This window comes from Anser cygnoides, chromosome 5 (assembly GCF_040182565.1).
Source record: "Anser cygnoides isolate HZ-2024a breed goose chromosome 5, Taihu_goose_T2T_genome, whole genome shotgun sequence".
Lineage (NCBI taxonomy): Eukaryota > Metazoa > Chordata > Aves > Anseriformes > Anatidae > Anser > Anser cygnoides.
Genome location: NC_089877.1, coordinates 11,688,995 through 11,706,081, shown reverse-complemented (window position 1 = coordinate 11,706,081; position 17,087 = coordinate 11,688,995). Strand labels below are relative to the sequence as shown.

The following is a 17,087-nucleotide window of genomic DNA, read 5'->3' as shown; positions in this document are numbered from 1 at the left end:
CAAGTCTAATCTCTTTATCTAGTACTGTTTTGAAAAGCCTTGCTTGTTAGCTGTGAGACGTAAGCAAAAGCAGTTCCAGTATTTCTGGAGATGCTTGTACTAGCACAGATGGGAATTTCAGTGCTTTTTGCTACTTGAGGGTGGAAATCTGTCACTCCGTGAGCCTGGGGCATGCCATTGGGATGCATGCAGCGTCCCGCTTGGGGCAGAAGGGATAGGTGTGTTTCCCTCAGGCCCAAATTATGGTGAGGAAGCAGAAGAGCTCTGGTGTAACCTGTCCTACCCACCGTGACCAGTATTAGCTGCTTTGAACCACAAGCTTAGCTTTTCTGTATTTAGGTGCTTCAAACCACTTTTCTCTATTTATGTGAGGCTCGCTGCTGTAGAAGCCTCTGGGTGTGCTATGTTGAGGGGTCACCACGGGTAGGAGGGCACGATGACGGCGCCCCGGTGCGTGCGAAGGGCTGTGACAGGCTCGCCCCACAAGATGGCGCCGCGGCGGGGGCGGGCGGGCGGCGGCAGCCGCGCGCTCAGCGTTCGAAACGCAACGGTCGGCTCCGCGCGGGGGCGGCCGCCGCCAGGGGGCGCGCTCGCCCCCCCCACTCGGTCCCGCCCCTGCGGGCGCGCTGCTGACGCGGGGGGCCGGAAGCGGCGCACGTGGGGCGCGGCGGGCGGATGGGGTCCAGGGCGGCGGGCGGCGGGGAGGGCTGGGGGGGGCAGGGGGGCGACGGGCGGGAGGAGGAGGAGGAAGAAGAGGAGGAGGAGGAGGAGGGAGGCGCCGAGGGCCCGCCGGCACAATGCCTCTTCTGCGCCAGGTCCGCCTGTCCCCCCCCCCCCCCCCTTCACCCCCGTAGGAGCGCCGCGGGCGGTAGGTGCCGGCGGCTAACGGCTGTCTGCCCGCAGGGCGTTCGGCGGCGCCGAGGAGGTGTTCGCGCACTGCAGCGCCCAGCACGGCTTCGACGTCCGGGAGGCGGCCCGGCAGCACGGTGAGGGAAATCTAACGCTGGGTGTTGCTTGAGGCTGCCGTGTGTTCAGACCGAGGCGGTGATTAGAGGGAGGTGCGTGTAGTGTGTGAAGTTGGGGGCGCGGTGGTCTGGACTAGTTGAGTGCCGAACTGCTGAGCCTCTAATTCACGTCCTGCTGCCTGTGGAGGAACGCTAGAAAGCAGGGGAAGCAGGATCGGAAAGAAAACTGTTCTGAGAGTATGCATTAAAAAATTGAGAAAGGTGATGGCATGGGAGCTCTGCAAAGCATTTGGAAATCTGCACGTGAAACTGTAAGATCCGGTCTGCTTGCAGTCTAAACCCACTGGAAAGGATTTTGAGTTTAGATGGTATCCTCTGTTTTCAAGGAAAGTAAATAATTACATGTAAACTATCGCTATTTCTGAGCTAGGAAGCAATTTTAAATAAAAATCAGCATGTATTCTTGATGAGTAAGAACAGGTAAATTTTCATTAAGTAGAAAGCTGAAAATAGGAACAAAGGAGTACAACAACCTAAAATATCAACAAGGCAGCCTAGTAGGAGATAATGTCCTGATGTAGAGTTGCTTGCCAAATGAAGGAAATCCTTTCTCATAAGCCAAGCTTTCATGTCTTCTGTTCTTAATTTGTGGCAAAAGTATCTGTCCTGAAGGTGGACATGTCATGGTTTGCTCCTAGAGAGTGAAATTGTAAATGGGAAATTAAGATAGGAAAATGACATTATTTAATGACGTACATCCCGAGGGGAAGCTGGCCAGTTGAACAAGTAATTAGTATTCATATGATAGTAAAACTTGTGAATTTTCTGTAACACGCTGTCTCTTTTTTCTTTCATTCCAGCACTTGATTTTTATGGATATGTTAAACTAATAAACTTTATTAGACGGAAGGTAAGTGTGCCATGTATTACTTTTGTAATTTATGTCTAGAGAATGCAAAATCAAGGTGTTATGTTTCCAGCTTGCTTTTTTAAATAACTGTTTGAAACCTTGTATGCTAGAAATAAGAATTGACCAAAAAATAGCAATTGATTGGTTTCTTTAGGTGCGAGCATAACTGTGAAGTTGTTTTAATTTTAAATGTACTTAATTAATGCAACGTGTATCATTTCCAGAAGAGAATTTTCATATTTGCAAGAAGTCCACGCTATGTTATATCACGTTGCTTTGTTACTTCGTCTTGGCCTTCAACTTAGATGTCTCACTCCAGTTACGGGTTCACTTCTTGATGACTAAGTTTCCTAGTTCTCGTGTGTGCTGGTGCAAAAGAATCTTTCCTAGGAGTGTGAGCACACTGCCAGGAAGGACAGCACTTGATCACAGAATTTAAAAATAATCTCTGCTAAAATATCAGAATCAGAAAAGCTGATGTGAACCTATAGGTTTAAGTTAGACTTGGCTACATTTTGTTTTTATCATGACTTTGATGTATGTTCTTTGGTTGTTTCATGAATCTTTAGGTCTATACTGAAAAGCATCTATACAGTTAAGTGTTTTTTACTTGAATCTTCAATCTTTTACGTAAATCTTTCAACAGTTATTTAAGGTGTTATTAACTACAGAGTAAGTCTTGCAAGTGGAAAAACTGAGGTCCAGAATCTGACCTCTCATTTTCCTAAAAAGCATTACCTGGCCAAATGCAAACACGAGACAATGTAACATTTCTGTAAGGTGCTGTGCATGTAAAAAGACTTAATGCAATTGGGATGTTAGTTTCATTTATTAACTCTCTTGTAAACTGCGAGGCTGACACAGCTGAACACCTGTGTAAACTTGGTTTATGTAATGTAATCCTGAAGGTGTCCTTCAATGTCTGGTAGTCTGCTGTGCTTCACTGCTTGTACTGAGTTCCACAATCCTGTAACTTTCTGGATTTTGCAACACAGACTAGCTTAAAAATGTATTTTTATGCTCATCTCTGGTCGCCATGGTTGTAGTGTCACTATGCTAATGTGAATGCTTGATGTCAGAGCCAGGATGGAAGCTAGAAGTTTTTCTTTATTGTTCTTGCTAGTTTGGCTTTAAAGCAGTATTTTTCTTATTTGCTATAAAACTACTTTTGTAATACACAATTTATTTTAATGGGTGGAAGAAAAGACCCGTGCCTTGTTTTCTTGATTGGAATTGAAGGTCTGGTGTTTTCAAAGAAACTCACAAGCTCTTCTCCTTTTCTCTAGAAACCAACAGCAGAATATTTGAAATCACTCAGCAGCCCAGTGCCTTGGGATGGAGAGGAGTATCTGAAACCAGAGCTAGAAGATGATCTCCTGCTTCAGTTTGGTAAATAACTGCTTTTCAGTATGATTACACTGTGTCGTGGGGTAAATGTGGTATTAAGAGTCTGTGTCACAGAAAGCTTCATCGCTACTCCTAAATTAACTTGAGTACTTGAGAAAGTCCACGTAATAATTGAACTAAGGACATTCAGTCACTCTGATATTTTTACCACAAATTGTATGCTGATTTTTAATGGCTGAGGTGTTCATAGCTCTGTTTATTATCTGCATTCACGTATAAATATGATGTTCATAGTTGAGATGCCATATGTGGTAATGAAGCAGGTCAAAGAGGCATTCTACCTAAACTTCAGTGGAAGATATATGGGGCTTATAAAGTGTCTAAACGCAAATACTTAAAATCAGGTGCTTTGAATCAAGAATGTACAAGTGAGGAGCAAGCAATCTGCTGTGTTTGAAGAGCTTCATATTTTTTAGGTTGGGTCTTCGGACCAACCAAGTGTACGATAATACAATTGCATAAAAGAGTTCTGCCTTTAGCGGTTCTAATGATCTTTTTGTTAGAAAGTCTTGAGGGAATTCAGTTTGACTTTTGAACTTACTTTTGCTGTCTATGGTCTTCCAACTATGTATCTGTTTGGCACTTCGCTGTGCGTCTTTCTTTCCCCAAAACCATAAGGTACTCAGGGCTTGTGGAATTTTTCTACTCCATATAGTCTGCCCTTTTCTAAACAAGCCCTGCTGCCTGATGGCAGAGATAATGCCTGCTAGATGGATAATGCATGCATGTCCATACATTGGTTACATCAGGGTTTTCACGTTTCACTGTGTACTTTCCAGCCTAATGTGCACTCTGTGCCCATGTTACTGTCTTCTGCAGTGCTTGGTGCTTTCAGCTGCCTTAGTGGTTGCTAAGAGTTACAGATAATATGAGCATCTGCAAATTTTGTTTTAAATATCTGCTTTGCTTCAATCTCATGGAACAAATAGTTTGTTTCCTATCATTACAAGATAAGCATAGCTGTATTTTGTTTCCTATTTTTAATGAAGTCTCGTGCCTGACAAGCTGGCAGTAGCTTCATACTACATCCAGAAACATAGCAGCACTCTTTTTTTTTTTTTTATCATCTGACATCTTTTGAATTCATCAGATGCATTTATCAAGAGCTGAATGGGTCCTACTGCTGGATCTAAGTTGTGGTACTTAAAAACAATGTTTCATCTACATTTCTTCTACTTAGACTCTTCTGAGTTCTCTGTGTGGAAAAATAGAGAATAGCACTGTAATTAACTAAAGCTAAAACTAATGTCTCATTTATCAATAATCAAACGCAGGTATCTGAAGAAGTCCGAGTTGTGGATTTATTTGCTTTAACTTTGAGCTTATGTCTGACATCATGCTTTTAGTGAATAATATTGTGTTCTGCAGTTAGTCCTGTCAAACTCAGTGATGTTTCTTCTAAAACACACTATATTTGCAAATTGTTCAAAGACAGATATAGTAATGTTGGTAAAGTAATGCGTTTATGAGCATATTTTCTTCTCTATTTCATCAGATATAGAAGATGTATGTGAACCAGCCAACATGTGTTCTAATGGTTTAAATGATACGACAGTGCTTGAACAATTAAAATGTGCAGAACACAGAGCAAGACTCGCAGAAGCAGCCTTGGCTAGAGCACAGGAAGATCTTCAAAAAATGAAGTAAGGGCTTGAACTGAGGCTTTTTTTATTTGATGTTTTAGGCAAGGTGAGATGTTCATGTTGAAATACCAACAAATTGAAACAAGTGGTAGAATGTAACTATGAAATCAAATTAATATCTTGTGCTGGGAACGGATGGTGGCTTCACTTCTGTCTTAGACATAGACATACTTCTGTCTTGGGTTAACCCTTGATGAAATTTAATAAACCAACTTTTCAGCTACTTTTATTTTTAAGTGTGGGTTCAATTAGTAAGAATATTAAATGTATAGCATACAGAAATCTAGGCATCCCAATAGCTGTGTCTGATACTTTGAAATCTTGAGGTCTTCAAAAAAACAGATTGACGATGCTCATGCATAAAATGGGAATTTAATGTTCTTTTGAGATTACACAGGATTAAATGTTGTATGAAAACATAATTTCAAGATAACAGCTACAGTGATCAGGGACTGAAAAACTGAAAATGTATTTAACAGACCTGGGAAAACAAGTTAAGATTTTCTGTTGAAAGGTAAAGCAGAAAAAAGCTTGATTTGTAAAATACATTTGAGGGCTTACTGTATGTTCTGAGAGTACATGCTTGATATTGTTAGCAAATAAGTATACCAAACTAAATTAGTTTTATTCAAATCCTAACTACTATCACCAGTTATTTAGACATATACAAAATGGACAGTTTTGTCTTAAGCAAGGTTTAATTTCTGCAAGTAGTACTTTAAAGCATATGGCACTTCTCTCATATGTGTGTGCATTATGCATAAATTCATCATAAACAATGAGAATGAGAGACATTTTTCAGTATGTGTAGCAAACTTGTTCAACTGGATGTCGTCTTGCCTGACTCTACCTTGGTTCTTTTTGATTTAAAGCAAAAAGAACATTTTCAGGTCTTCAGTTGCCATTTCTTTTCAACTCTCTAAACTTAAATCAGCCTTATATATTTCTTTTAGAGGTTAGCTTATCAAATTATCTGTTGGTGTAAAAGGGACTCTTTAGTTGTTCTTTTTCAGTGCAGGCTCTTCGACTCAGCAGGGATGGGCTGGCAGCAAAAATTAGCCAGATGTAGATCAGGTGAAGCAGACCAGTTGTAAATTATGGGCAGTTGCACTGTAGTAGCCTACATGCTGTAATTCATAGTGATGCTGATTTCTGCTGTAGGTTACTCTATTGAAAGAGATGATGTACAGATGTTTCCTTTCAGGTAGATGATATAGTGCTCCCCTCAACAAAATAAAAGGAGCTTGTAAGTGGAACGGAGCAAGAATAGCAAAAGGGACCTTAATCTATGGGAACTTGTTTTTCTACCGTCTTCTGTCACGGAAATAGGCGTATACCAGAAGGCTGGTTGACTGACTTGGGCTTCAGGAGTTAAAGCTAGGTCCAGGAGCTTTCTCATGCTTCACCTATCTACAGACCCTTCGTGGGAGACTAACTGTAACTTGTTTCAGTTGCAGTGTGATTGTATTATGCAGATGTTGCTCTTTAAGGTATGGAAAAAATGTTGCGTGTTTTAATGACTGGTCAGGATCAGTCATGCAGCTCCCTAGACATTGTTGCCTTCTAAGCGTGGGAGTAATAGTATATAAGGACACCGACTAAATGAGCATGAAATAATTCATGCAGAAAGTTTCTCCAAGCTTTCCAGGCTCAGCAGACTTGTTTGTGATGAAATGGAGGGGGATACAATTTCAAAAACAGGTAGCTGGAGGTGTTTTTTTCCTCACAAATGGTAACAGTTATTATATAAATCAGGTCACCTTTAGCATTTGATATAATTTAGAGATAAAAGAGCATGGCTTGTATATCTGATCTTTTTATTCCATCTGTGTCCTGTTTAGAGATGATGGCTTTTATTTGTATTTGTTTCTTGATTAAAAAGGTAGAGGGAATCTCCGCATCTAGAGTTCTTGTTTGGTACTTGTGTTGCATGCATAGGCTGGGGGAACTCTTGGCTGAATCCAGTTAAAGTAATTTCAAATCTGAAATTAAGTTTAAGATGTACAAAATGTTAATTTTAATTGTATGCCATACAATTTAAGTTTTATAAGTCGCTATTTTTATATCTTCAGTACTTATAAAAAGTAATAAAAACATGAACTAGTGTACGGTAAAGACCAATATTGAAAATAAGATCTGTATCCTACCTCTATGTCAGGAAGTATAGGAAGTTTCTAATACTGACAGCCTTGTAGTGTGAGTTCCCTTACCACCTTCTCTTCCCCATCTAAACTAAGCACAGAAGTATTTAAAATGTCAGGACTGAAATAGTAATTTTGTTGTCCTGTAAGGATGGTACTGGTAACGAGGTGTTACCTGGAGCTTGTATAGATTCCTATGTAAGAAAATACGGCTTTAGTTAAAGGTCAGTGTTGGCTGCTTTGGATCGGTCTAGGTCGGACTGTAGAACTTGAAGGAATACCGTTTGGCTGAAGCACTTTTGCTCTTCCACTTGATTTTATATTGAAGTGTCAGCTAGAACATTATAGTATGAGTTGTTCAGTTGTCAATCTTTAATTTTAGTTTTCATGATAAAACCGTAGGTATGGGTTCCTTCATCCAAAATTCTTCTAAAATGTTCATCAATTCTTTCTTGGAGAAGTGAGAACATAGCATACATACAAGGAGTACGAGGCCATGGAAGAGGAAAATAAGTATGGAATGTGAATAAAAGCAGAAGTAAAATAACGTGAATTTTAAGCTCGGAGTTAGCTTCACTCTGATACTTCCATTTTAAAGTGCTTTCTTCAACCTTCCATGAGTCATTCAGCTATACGTGACTTATAGTTCTGAAGTGTTGTTTGTGGTATTGAGTCCATAACTACATTACATACACAAAACATACGTTGTCGCCCTGTAGACTTTTACCATGGTGGTACTAGCTTTTGTACTAGGAAGTGCCAAACAAGGAGTTGCTACTTAAAAATAGAAATGAAATCTGAATTGGATTGAACTGTGGCTGGCACACAGATGAATACAGCAACTGTTTCACTACTAATACTGCTTAAAATTAAGAGAGAAGCGTGGATACCTAATGCGGCAAGAGTGGTGGATCATCGTGCAGCAGCCTCCAGGAGCCAGCAGAGGGAGATTGTGCACATTTAAAGCCGAAGCCGGGCCCATTGTTGTAAAAGCCCCTGTGCAGTCTGGATTCCTTATCTCTTTCAAGCTTCCTCCCCCCCGCCTCCTTTTCATGGTCCCATAAACATGTCTCAAGGGTGTATTTCAAATTGATTACAGACAATTTGCACAAGATTTCGTGATGAACGTGGATGTCGGTAGCAGCTCGTCATCCAACGCCATTGCAGACCTTCACGAGGATGAGGATGATGTTTACTTCAGCTCCTACGGGCATTATGGGATACACGAAGAGATGCTAAAGGTTAGAAAGTGATCTCAACTGCATCTGAGTAGGGCTAAAGAGGAAAGATGGGATGAAGCGGGCTGTGTGCCCGTAAATATACTGCAGAGTAGCTGCATTTTTAACCCTTTCTATACATGGTAGTTCTTTTCCTAGGAGTTGGGCTGAGATCCTTTTTTCAGTTTTATTTCCTTTCTATGAATCCTTTTTACTGTACAGGAAGAATTAGGGAAAAAAAAATCATTTACTCTAGAGACAGGCTTCAAGATGCTGCAGTATCTTCCACAACTTTACCTTGCCAGAAGCAGCTTTTTCCTGTATGCTTAAAAGATACATGATATAATGGTACGGTACAGATGATGAATATTTTTCTTCGGATTATTTTTTCCAAACAATTAAAATTTGTCAGGCAAGTTATCGTGGTTTCCTATTGCACTAAGTAAAAGCAGAAATTGGGGTCATTTGTGTGCCATCCAGCATATTGACAACATGACATTGAATAGCTGGAAAAATTGTAAGCTCCTTTTTTGTGATTAAGATATTAAAAAAAAAAAAAAAGCCTTAACCCTTAAGGGGAAACCTCTTCCTTTTTAAATTAAAAAATAAAAAATAAAATTAAACATCCTATAATTGGCATGTAAATTAAAATCCCTCGATGCTTCCTTTCTGAGAAAAGGCCGTAGTTAGGAAAGTTGTAAGCAGTTTTATCATTTTTATGGCAGAAATAAATGAAATTCCTGCCTAAATGTATGGATAGAATATGGAGTTGCAAAGTAACTTTGTCCACTCAGGTAGCATATAAAATTTTCTGCTTTGTAAATCATTTAATGGCCCTAATGTAGAAATGCACCTGAACCTGTATTAAGACTAGTATAAGTGTGAGGTAAATTTCAAGGGAGAGGGAGTGCTGCAGAAGCACAAAGGTCTCTGCAGAGATAGAAGAATGTTTTCCTAAATTAGTAGTCTAGAGAAATATATTGAAAATCTGGAAGATAAATGATAGGAGTTGGTTTTTGTAGGTCAGTCGTATAAATAAAGGTGTCGTTTGAGCTGTTAAAGGGTATAGATGAGGAAGTCTTTGATTATGAAGCTCTTTATAATTGTGCATTTCTGCAAATGGAGTTTGGTTTCAGGGAATGTTTGTCAGAATGTTTTTAAGAAGACTTCAGACTTTTTTTCTAACCTTAGGAAAACATTGATTTTTTGCCACACATATATGGAATTTTTTGCTCTATGCCAGGCTTTCATTTTGATTTTTTAGTATGTCAGTAGTATATAAATAAATGGGTTTGCTACATTGAAACTTTTAAGAAAGGGGATTTGCTGTGTGTTGTCAGCTTGTTTCTGACGGTGTTATATTTGGAAACCTTATTTTCCTCATGCCTAGTAATAGCAGGCTGAAGTTCCGATTTGTTTCTTTCGCTGCAACTACTTCAAAGCCAGGGAAGGATGGTTGTTACTTTATACTGGTCAAATGGCTGTTTTTCCCTCTTGCCTTTTCTCTTCAGAATTTCTTACTTATTGTCTTAATAAGTTTCCCTACCATTTTATTTAAAAGCAAGAAAAGTATTGCATTGAAATGGTGAGTGAAAGAACAGAATTGATGAATAGAGAGACCTGAAGTGAATGACCGTGACAGTAGTGCAGTAGTGCATATAGTAGAGACACGAGCTAGAATTGTATTGATTTAGGTGGGGCAGTGCTGAGGCAATGTGAGTGGGCAGGATGGAAGGCTGAAGGCTTTCCAGCTGGCTGCTTTCTTGATTGATGCTGAACCTTGTGATTTTTTTATACTATTTTGGTTGTTTCAGCAAATCCTATTATATACTGAGATAGAAGTGAACTACTAAAAATAGTTGCTCTCAATGAATTGTTGTAGTAAGCCAACATAATTTTAAAGGATCTGTTTTATTCACGTTAATTGCATACATTTTGAAAGTAAAATTTTGTAAAATACTCCGTGACTGTTTGGGCTATGTGTATGGTGATCATCTTAACCGTTAACTGGAGTTTAGGGTTTTCAAGCATCAGAATAACCTGGTTTGTTTATATAATTTTTATGAACATATTCTTTGTTCTGAGTCTCTTTGTGACCTTTTTTCCTAATAAAATAGACTTTGTTCTTTCTCACTATAGAAAATTTCTTTAGTTTTGATACTTCTTATAAAAATTCTTATTTGCTACAGTAGAAGAATGTAATCTTGAATATAAACAGTTATATTTTCTACTTGAGTATTATTCGTAGTCCATCTTTATCTAATAAAAGATGACTTAAAAGATACTATTTTTGCTTGGCTCTAACATCTGACCTGCAACAGCAATTCCAAAAGGTATACTTGGCTGTCAATTTGTGCACCTGGTGATGCATATTAAGAGGATCAGTATATTACCTTGCTGATGGATCAGGCTATGCCACTAGCTTTCATACACGGAGATATTGTAAACGCTTCGTTATATGCTTGAAAACATTCCAGCTTCTCAGATCATGTTGAGTTATAGTTAGATCTCTATTTATTTAATTTAAGCTTTCATAGGATGGGCTGTACGACTTTAATTACTGACTTGTGTTCAGGCTTTCAGATTTGTAGTTTGTTCAGAAATAGAAACAGTTAATATGATCCATGACTCCTTTTGAGGAATCTGCGTGTCATGCAAGTTAAGAGCGTAGAATGATGCAGAAAGTTTTATGAGCTCATCAGTCAAATTTTTACCATTGTATAGAAAGCTGTTGTGTAAAGTTGATGTAGTATTGTCATTCTATTACTGCTGTTCGTGCTAGGTGATGAAGAGGTATTAAGAACTTTGAAGCATCCAAAATCCAATGCAGCAAGTCAGAATAGTGAAAGCTATTTATTTTCTCTTCCAGAGGCTCAGCTGGCTTTATTTGCTTAGGGAATAAATGCTAAAGGATTTTAGTATGGAAAATATTATTGGAGAATCCTTATAAATACAGTAGCCACAAAACATCTTCAGGCCAAGTTAAAAGCAACTTTCTCAGCAATTTTGAACAATATCTTGTATATAAATAGGCCAAGTGAAGATTGTTTTTTCTGCTTTAAATCATAGGATAAAGTGCGTACAGAAAGCTATCGTGACTTCATATATCAAAATCCACATATCTTCAAGGACAAGGTAAGTAAAACAGCTCAAAATTCAGTAATTTCTGCAGTTTGTGTTTTTTTTTTTAAGCGGTAGAAATCCTTCCGACTGGCTACTCTGTAGCTTTGGGTTGGAATATTGCACTGACAAGATTTGATTTAATATACTCTGGCTTTATTAGGTGGTAGAATGTTATTCAGCTGCTGGAGGGTGGACAGTGCTGATAACAGAAGCGCTGATCACTGTTGTCACTGTTATGCGTGCCATGTCGGGATGTTCATTAATTATGTTGGCGGGGTGAAGTTAAACCTTTCTCATCTAGTATATTAAGCAGAATCTATCTTAGGAGGCACTCTTTACCAGAATTTAAGCGAATTTCTATTTGGGCCTGATTCAGTAACGACATCTTAGAAGCACTGTACAATTAGATCTGGGGAAGAATTCACATGCAACTGACTTGTTGAGTTGGTGGTGTTTAGTATATCCAGACAAGGCTCTTGTTCGAGGACTTGGAACAGGGAACTGCTATTTCCCGTGCAGTGAGGAGAAAAGAGGCCTGTGGATGTTTATGATCCTACTGCGGTTATGACCCCAGTGCAGATGTAATACTCTTCTTGTCTTCTGTGTTTCTGTTGGCTATTTCTGATGAGTTTGGTGGCTTCTGTTTTGTGCTGTGTGGACTTGTATTCTGGATTAGCTTTCTTCTACTTACTGCTTACTGTTATTCAGCTGACAGGCTTATGGAAGGAAATCACTTCAGATTTTTATTTTGGTTCTGATAAGAGACTCTGTTAATAAGTGGTAACGTAAGTTCTTGAGTTGGAAGTTGTCCTAGGTAGTTTTACAGGGGGAGGTATTTCTAGGTGGATAGTGCATGCTCTTGATATTTCTCACATCAGGTTTCTTTTAGCAGCTACAGTGGAAAATAATGGTTTGATTTTTTGCCTCGGTATCATAAGCCTGTTTCTACTAAACATTGTGAAGCTTCTAGTGATAATGAGAGAACAAGCAAAAGTGTCATTGAAACATGATACTGCCAGTTACTTGAAAGATATGGATGATCAAAGAGCTGGGCAGCTCATCCAACAAAACAGAAAGATCAATAAAGAAACAAAACTTTCTTTTGAGTAATTAAGTTTCATAGATGCCCCTAGAATTGGTAACTACGAATTTTCACAGGATGTGATTGGTCTTAAGAATGTCTGTCCTAGTGGAACAGTGTGGTTTGGGTTTCTCCTCTGTTGTATGGACACATACAAAATGTAGGTGAAGAGTTCTAGATAATGTTGCTTAAGACCTACCTACAGATGCACTTGCTCAGGCATTGGCTTGAACTTGTGTGCTTACTTGCTGGTTTTGCTTCGTGTGAAAGCGTTCAGCTCCTATAGAGAAGGTTATTTATTACTATTACAGCATCTACAAACCGATTTCTGAACTCTGTTTTTATGGCAGTTTTTTCTTTAAGATACCTCTTGCCTCAAATCATAGCGTTTCCATCCAAACCCTGTGCGTTAAGGTTGAGTGGAAAGAAAGGTTATCAGTTGCGTTGAGTTGCCAATAGTTTGCATTCAGCTGACCAGTGCTTTGCTTAATATCTGACCAAATTTTGTGTAGCTGTTGTTTGGTATATTGTTATGGAAAACATATGGGATTTTCTCAAAAATCTAGCACTAAAGTGAAACCTGTTGCATATTTCCACTGAAGAAAGTGTTCAGTTGTTAGGCTTAATTTATATATCATATGATGCTCCCAGAATGATATCAAGTGACATGTCCAGCCTGGGAAAATAGGCTGATTTCCTTTAGAAATTTGATTATAATTAAAAAATATGAAAAGAACAGCTTCATGTTTTATTTCCTAGACTCCTGTAATATTCTTAGAACTCCCATATGCCATTTCTCGTTAGAAAATATGTGGCAATGCTTTTTGTTGTTTCTGAAAGGACAACTGCGAGGCTGGCTGTAGAAGTTGATTCAAACAGCTTAGTTGATGTTACTGGCTTTTAATACAAACCTGCAGTATCCCTAAGAGGTGCGTTTGTGTGAATGAATCATAGGATATTCTATGATTCTATGATTCTGAGTTGGAAGGGACCCTTAAGGATCATCAAGTCCAACTCTTGATACCGCACAGGTCTGTCCAAAAGTTCAGACCATGTGACTAAGTGCACAGTCCAATCTCTTCTTAAATTCAGACAGGCTCGGTGCAGTGACCACTTCCCTGGGGAGCCAGTTCCAGTGTGCAACCACCCTCTCTGTGAAGAACCCCCTCCTGATGTCGAGCCTAAATTTCCCCTGCCTCAGCTTAACCCCGTTCCCGCGGGTCCTGTCACTGGTGTTAATGGAGAAAAGGTCTCCTGCCTCTCGACACCCCCTTACGAGGAAGTTGTAGACTGTGATGAGGTCTCCCCTCAGCCTCCTCTTCTCCAGGCTGAACAGGCCCAGTGACCTCAGCCGTTCCTCGTACGTCTTCCCCTCCAGGCCTTTCACCATCTTCGTAGCCCTCCTCTGTACACTCTCCAACAGTTTCATGTCCTTTTTATACTGTGGTGCCCAGAACTGCACACAGTACTCGAGGTGAGGCCGCACCAGCGCAGAGTAGAGCGGGACAATCACTTCCCTTGACCTACTAGCGATGCCGTGCTTGATGCACCCCAGGACACGGTTGGCCCTCCTGGCCGCCAGGGCACACTGCTGGCTCATATTCAACTTGCTGTCAACCACAACCCCCAGATCCCTCTCTTCTAGGCTGCTCTCCAGCGTCTCATCGCCCAGTCTGTACGTGCAGCCAGGGTTTCCCCGTCCCAGGTGCAGGACCCGGCACTTGCTCTTATTGAACTTCATGCGGTTGGTGATCGCCCAGCTCTCCAACCTATCCAGATCCCTCTGCAAGGCCTTTCCACCCTCATCCGAGTCCACAACTCCTCCAAGTTTGGTGTCATCAGCAAACTTGCTCAAAATACCTTCTATTCCTACATCCAGATCGTTTATAAAAATATTGAAAAGTACCGGCCCTAAAATGGAGGCTTGAGGGACCCCACTGGTGACCGCCCGCCAGCCTGACGCAGCCCCATTTACCATAACCCTTTGGGCCCTGCCCGTTAGCCAATTGCTCATCCATCGTATGATGTTTTTATTTAGCTGTATGGTGGACATTTTGTCCAGTAGGATCCTATGGGAAACCGTGTCGAAAGCCTTGCTGAAGTCCAAAAAAATCACATCAGCTGGTTTCCCTTGGCCCGTCATACAGGTGATCTTATCATAAAAGGAAATCAGGTTAGTTAGGCAGGACCTACCCTTCACAAACCCATGCTGGCTGGGACCAATGACTGCTTTGTCCCCCAGGTGAGCCTCAATAAGTTCGAGAACCATCTTGTCCATGATTTTACCAGGCACTGACGTGAGACTGACAGGCCTGTAATTGCTAGGGTCTTCTTTCTGACCCTTCTTGTAAATCGGCACAACATTTGCCAGCTTCCAGTCTACCGGGACCTCTCCAAATTCCCAGGATCGTTGAAAAATAATTGAGAGAGGTTCTGCGATGACGTCCGCCAGCTCTTTCAGCACCCGGGGATGAATCCCATCCGGACCCATGGACTTGTAGGGATCCAGGTGGAGTAGCAAATCCCGCACACGTTCAGGGTCGGTTGGGAGTTTGTCATCCCCACCGTCCCGGTCCTCCAGCTCAGGGCACCCTGGGTCCCGAAGCCCATCATCGGCATTGAAGACAGAGGCAAAGAAGGCGTTAAGCGTCTCTGCTTTGCCTATGTCATTGTCTGTGAGGAGACCTTCCCTATCAAGGAGCGGCCCTATGTATTCTTTAGTTCTGAATGGGAACTTAGCTGAATGGGATGATAACACAGCATCTGTTTGTTTGTGCATACTACATTCAGAACCAGTCAGCTTATTCTTTCAGGATTCAAAATAAATTATTAAAACTTGAATGAATCCTGTTCTTGTTGTCTTTGCTATAAACCTGTCAAATGTACTTGAGGTGAAAATAGGACAAATTCCTGCTAGGACAATTCCTAACAAATAGTTCAAGTGATCTGTCTTGGTAAAAGGAAATGTGATCCATTTTACAGAAAAAATATTTTTGGTTAAAAACAAATGGTATTTTCATGCTTAAGTTTCTGTTGTAGAATATAAGTTCAACGCAGGTATCATTGGGATATTGAGGAGAAAAGTGTGTTTTTAAACATTATTGCTACTAAAAGTTCATTGATGGAATGAATTAAATTGACCAAATTACTTGACCTTCTGTCTTTCTGAATGTGAAGTAATATTTTCTGTTATGAAAGCTAGCCTATCAGTTTTGATTAGATGGCAGAGAAGGATGTGATGCTGCAGTCTGTAATGGTGTAGTCAAATCACCAGTCCAGCTGTTCCAGATTTCTGGTGAGAGGCCATATGTGATCACTGCAAGAATGCGTTAGCTGTAGACCCTTGTCCTTAGGCTAATTGGTGATCATTTTGCTTGTCTTTCAGTTCCTCAGATGTGTTCCAGCTTGTACATATTCTCTCCTCTGCCTTTTTCTCCATCCCCGTCCCCTGCCTGAGGCTAGATGAGTTCCATCTGGGTTTTTAAGTGACCAGGGCAGCTGTCCAAAGTGTTGTCTGTTTTGATTTTTTTCCTATTTGTGGTGATTGCTCTCTTTCATGCAACTGCACATCAAGAGCATTCTTTCACAGAGGTTTGTTTTTGGCTCTGACTTCAGCTTTCATGGCTCAGCAGTTCTGTTAACTACCATGTGTAGAGCGATAGAAGAGATGGTGTTATGGAGCACGAGATATCAACAGCTGCAGGAACGCTGGTTTTTACTTCCTTTTCCTGTCTCCAGAAGACTTGAGCCCAGGCACTTCTGTAGCCACTACTACTCACGTGTAACTTGCGAATGGGTCATGGGATTGACTCCCATTAGAACAAAGCTGCAAAGAATTCAAATGGAACAAGCAACTCTATCTGCAACTTCTGTTGCCAGCCTCCATGCAAGATGCTGATAAAACCCCATTATGCTAATGTTCTCTTGTCTGCTTCCAGATTGTAAGTTGGCCTGTGAAGACAGGTGGCATTCAAATCTCAGTCATGCTTCCCAGTACACCACAGCAGAGGCTAACTTAGATTGTGCTGCGAAGGATAAACGGCTATTTTTATTCATGCTGACTTCAGTTTCATTGCTTTGTATCCATCCTCAAAGCATATAAGTTGTATGCAATGCTAGGCAAACACACCTGATGGACAGAGCATTCATGTGCTTAAATGGGTAGCATTTGTAAAATGAAATTTACAAGTGTAGATGCAAGCTCCTGTTGTGCCAAAACAAGAGTTCTCAATAGCTCTCGAGTAAGAGTGCATTATTGCATCGAAATATTTTTGAAAATGGGGTTATAATTCTCAAGTGCAGGATTGATTACTGAGTGATTCGATGCCTCCTTTGGAAAAAGAATGTCACGAAAGCTGTGAGGACCGTTTCACAACACTAGAAGCTGTGCTAAGGAAAGCCACTGAAATAACTTAGTACTCCTTTCTAATAGATGATCTTCATGACTAGTAACTCTGACTTGATATTCCTCTTATCCTAGAGTTATTTTAGTAACTTATTTGTGCTCTACTGTGTGGCAAAGGAAGTCTGTCTTTACAGCTTGGAGTCTGTTAATGCTTAACTGCTGTGCACAATCCGAGTGACTGCGTACTCTTTAGGA

The 17,087-nt window shown here is 40.5% G+C and overlaps 1 protein-coding gene and 1 long non-coding RNA gene across 4 annotated transcripts in view; both read left to right on the top strand.

The window, feature by feature from the left end:
• The window catches only part of PRMT3 (protein arginine methyltransferase 3), a 101,954-nt gene that overhangs the window by 41,316 nt on the left and 43,551 nt on the right, over window positions 1-17,087 (top strand). For 2 of the 3 annotated variants that reach the window (XM_066997208.1, XM_066997207.1), the window contains exons 1-7: window positions 660-815; window positions 904-986; window positions 1,826-1,875; window positions 3,162-3,264; window positions 4,778-4,925; window positions 8,166-8,307; window positions 11,353-11,418. In XM_066997208.1, coding sequence (XP_066853309.1) covers window positions 676-815; window positions 904-986; window positions 1,826-1,875; window positions 3,162-3,264; window positions 4,778-4,925; window positions 8,166-8,307; window positions 11,353-11,418 — 732 coding nt within the window. In that variant the 5' untranslated portion in view covers window positions 660-675. Of the gene's footprint in view, window positions 1-659; window positions 816-903; window positions 987-1,825; window positions 1,876-3,161; window positions 3,265-4,777; window positions 4,926-8,165; window positions 8,308-11,352; window positions 11,419-17,087 lie in introns of those variants that run through there. The other variant, XM_013177756.3, reaches the window with a different exon arrangement.
• On the top strand, window positions 11,431-15,454 carry LOC136790861 (uncharacterized). The gene is made up of 2 exons (XR_010831640.1): window positions 11,431-13,426; window positions 15,227-15,454. It is a non-coding gene; the product is annotated as an uncharacterized lncRNA (long non-coding RNA).